Source organism: Centruroides vittatus, unplaced genomic scaffold (genome assembly GCF_030686945.1).
Source record: "Centruroides vittatus isolate TY-2023 unplaced genomic scaffold, ASM3068694v2 contig_221, whole genome shotgun sequence".
NCBI classification, from domain to species: domain Eukaryota; kingdom Metazoa; phylum Arthropoda; class Arachnida; order Scorpiones; family Buthidae; genus Centruroides; species Centruroides vittatus.
This window is the reverse complement of record NW_027121377.1, coordinates 437115-442485: the sequence shown is the minus strand read 5'-3', so window position 1 is coordinate 442485 and position 5371 is coordinate 437115. Positions and strand designations below refer to the sequence as shown.

The 5371-nt window shown below is 34.8% G+C and overlaps 1 protein-coding gene across 1 annotated transcript; it reads left to right on the top strand.

Moving 5' to 3' along the window:
* Positions 1–1263: 1263 nt before the first annotated feature.
* On the top strand, positions 1264–4716 carry LOC136970876 (protein turtle homolog B-like). The gene is made up of 3 exons (XM_067265382.1): positions 1264–1359; positions 1962–2285; positions 4173–4716. Exons 1-3 carry the CDS (start codon positions 1308–1310, stop codon positions 4256–4258), a joined length of 462 nt encoding a protein of 153 aa, XP_067121483.1. The 5' UTR covers positions 1264–1307; the 3' UTR covers positions 4259–4716.
* The last annotated feature ends 655 nt before the right edge of the window (positions 4717–5371 follow it).

Sequence of the window (5371 nt, the reverse complement as noted above, 5' to 3'; positions counted from 1 at the left end):
ACCAGCTAAACCGGGTGAGGTTGGTGCTCTGTAAACCGCATGTGCTAATGCCTATATAATCTCACCGAAACTGACCCGGTTTCGACATTCCTTCCGCCACCGAATTATTCGAATATACAATAGCAATTTTATCGTTTTTTTCACATGTAGTATAGAAATTTGTAAAAGATACATAATGCAGTTATAATAAAATATTCATTTTAATTAATTCAAAGTACGTTAAAATATGAAAATTTATATTTTATAAAATACAAGGGAAGGTCATTGGAAGGTGGAATCGGCGCTTCCATCGCTTCCAATGACGGCACGCCACTGGAGAAAAGCTTTCTATGGGAAACGTGAACCTATTTATAGACACGCAAAGAAAACCCCGAAAACTCGACTCGGCTGGACCATTGATGAAGTGAGGACCAACTGAGGACCAACTACTAGTGTTCTGTATGTTAAAAACAATAATCTTTAAAAAATTTGTTTTTGATTATTGTTTTTAACATATACAATAACCGATCCCATTGCTTGATATTTGTTTATTATTTAGTGTTCTGTAGTTTTATCCACTCGGCCATAAACGACCGAGTATTTTGGATATCGCACCTTATCAACTGTCACTGATATTCAAAAATAAATCATTTCATTTTAAGTCGCAGTTTCCACAATTAATTGTTTAATTATTATGTAATTGTCGCCCGTACTTTTATATTAACTCAATTGAATTTCGGTGTAGGCCGAATAGCCTGGGAAAGAGTGGCAGAGTGGATAAAACTGCCCAACAGTGGTAGTTGGTAGCGACTTCGCGCCTCGTTAATGGGCTGACCGCGTGGAGTTTTTCGTATTTTCTTCATGCGTCACACCTAATCAGGTCTAACTTTCTATAAATCTTACCAGGAGGCACTTTTTTTGCCGATCGCCCACGTGCTGTGTTGCCTCATACAATCAGTCCACTCTGGATGGACAATATGATCAAAGGCCTCAACCTACCGCAGTGGGGAATCCGGGATCGAATTCGGGCCAGCAACTCTCAGGAATTATTTATGGGCCATAGGTTCAATTGGCCCAATGCGAACCTGGCCGATCCCACGATAGATAGAGAAGAAAAGCCAGGTTTATGACCCTTAGAAAGGACTCAATAAGAGGAAAAATAGCATTATTTTAAATATTGTAATTATTTATTTAATATTAACGATTATTATATTATACCATTTTTTTCTAACATCTTGCGCATGCTCTCATTTTTAAACGTAAGTGACATTCGATGTATTTTAATTGCCCATGCGCCGTATTCATTCGCTGTCGCCATTGATTGTAAAATGGTCGCGTTTTTTGTATTATCCTCTGTTTTGCTGTTACAAGTAAATTCAGGTAAAAAAAAAATTGTAATTGAAAGTTACAATATACTTATTTATTTAAATTTAAAATTTGATTTCGTGATTAGAATTACTTAACTCTAATGGTTTAGTTCATTCGCATAGGGAAATGTGACACGTGGTCCATATGTCGTGAGGGGGCCTTTTACGAGAATCTGACTCCAATTTAGATGTTAAAACGTGAGGAAAACCAGCGTCATTCAGGCTCGAACCCACGATCCGGTGGTTTTATCCATTGCCACTGATGGGCCCTTAACTGTAATTATACTTCGTAATTAATAAAACCATCTTAATTAGAAAATATTTAATAGATATTCAGATAATTTATTTATTTTATCTTCTGACGTACAGTACATTCCATATATTTTAGGGGGGTTAATTTAATTCTGTAGCTCTTTTATGATCCGTTATTGGAAAAAGAGGATGCGAACATCCTCAATAAACGATATTTTATATTTTCCAATTAATTTTTATATTGATATCCTTATTAATGAATTAAACCAGAATGTCCGAACGCCCTGAGCGAAATCAGAACAATTTTTTTATTTATTAAAATTTACTTATCATTTATATTTAATTTTCAATTTTAAATTACAGGTTTTGCTCTAAACGAGCCAATAAAGATCATATCAAAGTCGGGTAAAGACGTGGTCCTCCCTTGCAAAAAGTCGCACGACGATGATATTTACTTAGTGCAGTGGCACAGAAAGGGAAACTTCACGCCAATTTATGTGTGGTTTGAGCAATGGGCTCCTTACGTTGATAAAAAATATGAGGGAAGAGTCGAGCTTAGCGGAGAAGCTTCCTTGAGCCTTAAGAAAGTTAATAAAGATGATGAAGGCATTTTCGAATGCCACGTCTTGTCACTGGATAACGGAGAAACCCAAGTAAATACTACGAAAGTGATATTGAAAGTGAAAGGTATCGTCACCAAGTATGACGAAAAATTTGAATTTTTATGTTAATTTATAGGTAGCGTGGCCGAAAATTCAGTTAAAAAAGAATATTTTAAAAGTATTCTAAGCCTTTTCTGCTCTGTGAATAGTAACAGAATTTTTTCATCTTGCCCATTAATGGATTTAGCCAGGACCACAATATAGGCTTGGCCAAATCTATGAGGGACTTAAACCAGAGTTTTAATCATGCCCATTATCCATTCCCACAATAGCGGTGTGGCCAAATCTATGAGGAAATCACCCAAGTCTTCCAGCCTGGGAGATTGGCACTTTAACTACTTGGGCATCATTAAAAATTTAGTAAAAACTACGTTAAAGCTCGTTTATTTTAAAATAGTTAACTAAATTTTGGCTGCTCGGTATATTCATTTTCTAAGTATTTTATTTAATAATATTTTTCAATATAGACTAATGGATGTCTTCTAAACATTATAAAGTGCAGACACTCGGACACTTGGCAATCTTCAGTTGATACATGCATCTGTGTTTTGTGCAAGTTTCGGGCTTCTTCAGGCTCCTCCTCAACCAACTAAAATACATAATACATACAAATTAAATATACAATATATAAAACATAAAAACCTTTTTGTACATATATAAAACCTTATTTACAATTGTACCTTGAGATCACAAATTTAAGAGGTTTTCTTTAAAAATCTTTAGGTAGTTTTACATTTTCACACAACAAGTAGTCTGTTTCAGAGTCTGCCTAGTTATATGATAAAAAGACTGGTTAATTTTCGTTCGTCAACGAATTGTATGGATAGAGACTCAGACTATAAAACAGAGACTCAACTATATGTTATGCGGGATGTTCCCTTATAATGGACGGCGTAAGACACTAGAACACGTAAAGGTACGTCTTATATAACAATATGTCTTTATCCAGTAAATATTATCGAATATTACCTGTTTTGGTCCTGTCAGTTTTTGCTGTGAAGAGTGCTGAGAAAAATTCGTGCTACCACATTGCTTTCCGCCAGATAGATGTCATTGGAAATGTTCCTTCAGGTGTTTGGCATGTGGAACTGTGATGTCAGTGAAGGTATGTTTTGAATGTCTATAAGAATTTAGTTGATTAACACGGAATTTAATCAGCCCTTATTGAATTGTGTTAGTTTTAGTTTTATCGGCTTCTGTTGTGAAAAGTGCCGAGAAACTCATACTATCATACTGCTCTACGACAGAACGACAGATAGATGTCGTGAAAATGTTTCCTTCAGGTGTACAACATGTAAACCATAAAACACATGAAGGTATGTCTCGAATGTCTGTAAGAATTTCGTTGACTAACGCGGAAACTAACCAGCTATTATTGAATTGTACCTGTAATTTTAGTTTTATCGGTCATGTTGTGAAAAGCGTCGAAAAATCTACACATACAGTCTCACGGGAAATAGATGTAATTCGAAATTATAAAATGCGTGATGGTATGCCTTGTATATCCATACAATTCGTTGACGAACGAAAATTAACCAGTCTTTTTATCATATAACTAGGCAGACTCTGAAACAGACTACTTGTTGTGTGAAAATGTAAAACTACCTAAAGATTTTTAAAGAAAACCTCTTAAATTTGTGATCTCAAGGTACAATTGTAAATAAGGTTTTATATATGTACAAAAAGGTTTTTATGTTTTATATATTGTATATTTAATTTGTATGTATTATGTATTTTAGTTGGTTGAGGAGGAGCCTGAAGAAGCCCGAAACTTGCACAAAACACAGATGCATGTATTAACTGAAGATTGCCAAGTGTCCGAGTGTCTGCACTTTATAATGTTTAGGAGACATTAATAATTACCGACACGGTTTCAAATGCGTTAATAGACTAATGGAATTATTTCTTGTAGATTTGATGCCAATGACAACGATTATAACCAAATCTGTGCCAAAAAAAGGTAAATTTCACTACAAGAAAGAAATTGTACAGCCTTAGCACTCGCTTTTCAATTCAAAGGCATTATGTTCGATATACGATACCATTTATAAGATTATATATAATATATAAACTGTTATATAACGATTATATTCATCACAATTCATTACTACTATTTGTTAAGATTTATTGTACATTTCAAAAAATAAATGTTATTACCTAAGATAACACCAGTCGAGAGGGTTCCGGATTCGAATCCGATATGGAACTGCATAATTTGTTACGGATAATGCGGTTCGAACCATTGTTTTCCCGTGTTGATCAACCCATTAATGGTATATAATTGGAAAAATTGCGTGTACCATGACAAATGCTTGTGTCTGGCGCTGAAAGATCAAGAAAACAGTGAAAATTATTATTACGATACGTTTTATTGTTTAAAATTTTGTATATTTTTGTATTTTTTTCAAGTGTATTTTCATTTATATAAGAATAAATATACAGTATTTCATTTTGCATCAGACTTATGTCTTTCTTAAGCGGTTCCTTTCTTGAACACTTGATAGTTCGGTCGTGGGTTCGTGCCTGGCCACTTGGAGTTTTTCGGGTTTTTTTCACGCCTGTAACGCCCGAATAGGGGCCAGTTAACCTTAAAAGGCCTCCCGGAAGGCATTTCCACTAGGCAGATCGCTCAAGTGTTGCGTTGCCGTAACTTAACAAAACAAACTATAAGCACATAACAGGGGTATTTTCCCATACCCGTGTGGGCCCAACAAGGCCCACAATGAGGGAAATCGGGTGGAAAAAAGGGGCCCGACATACCCAAAGAAATTCATGCGGAGATTTAATCCTGCAAGAATTTAATATTATAAAAATAGCAACATAGCGTCATATGACGTCAATTCCGGCCGTCATCGCGACTCCAATAGGAGAATTGATACAAAATACATACATTTAAAACGGAGACTCAAATATATGAAATAAACTTGTTTTTAATTTTCGATTTTTTACGTTCTAAATAATTAAATAATAATTTCTTTTCGTATACTTAGTATTTTAATTATCAAATTAATTTATCGGCTTTAGAAAGTAATTAAAATTTAATTAAAGACGTCACTTCCGCGGTAATTTTAAATTCTAGGGGGCGTAAGGTCCGTCCACGTGTTGATCGAT

What these genes read in the sequence shown, in the direction of transcription:
- LOC136970876 (XM_067265382.1), top strand. Translation starts at nt 1,308, where the DNA reads ATGGTCGCGTTTTTTGTATTATCCTCTGTTTTGCTGTTACAAGTAAAT. An exon ending in GCTGTTACAAGTAAATTCAG is followed by an intron (nt 1,360 to 1,961) that starts GTAAAAAAAAAA and finishes TTTAAATTACAG; the next exon opens with GTTTTGCTCTAAACGAGCCA. An exon ending in AGTGATATTGAAAGTGAAAG is followed by an intron (nt 2,286 to 4,172) that starts GTATCGTCACCA and finishes TATTTCTTGTAG; the next exon opens with ATTTGATGCCAATGACAACG.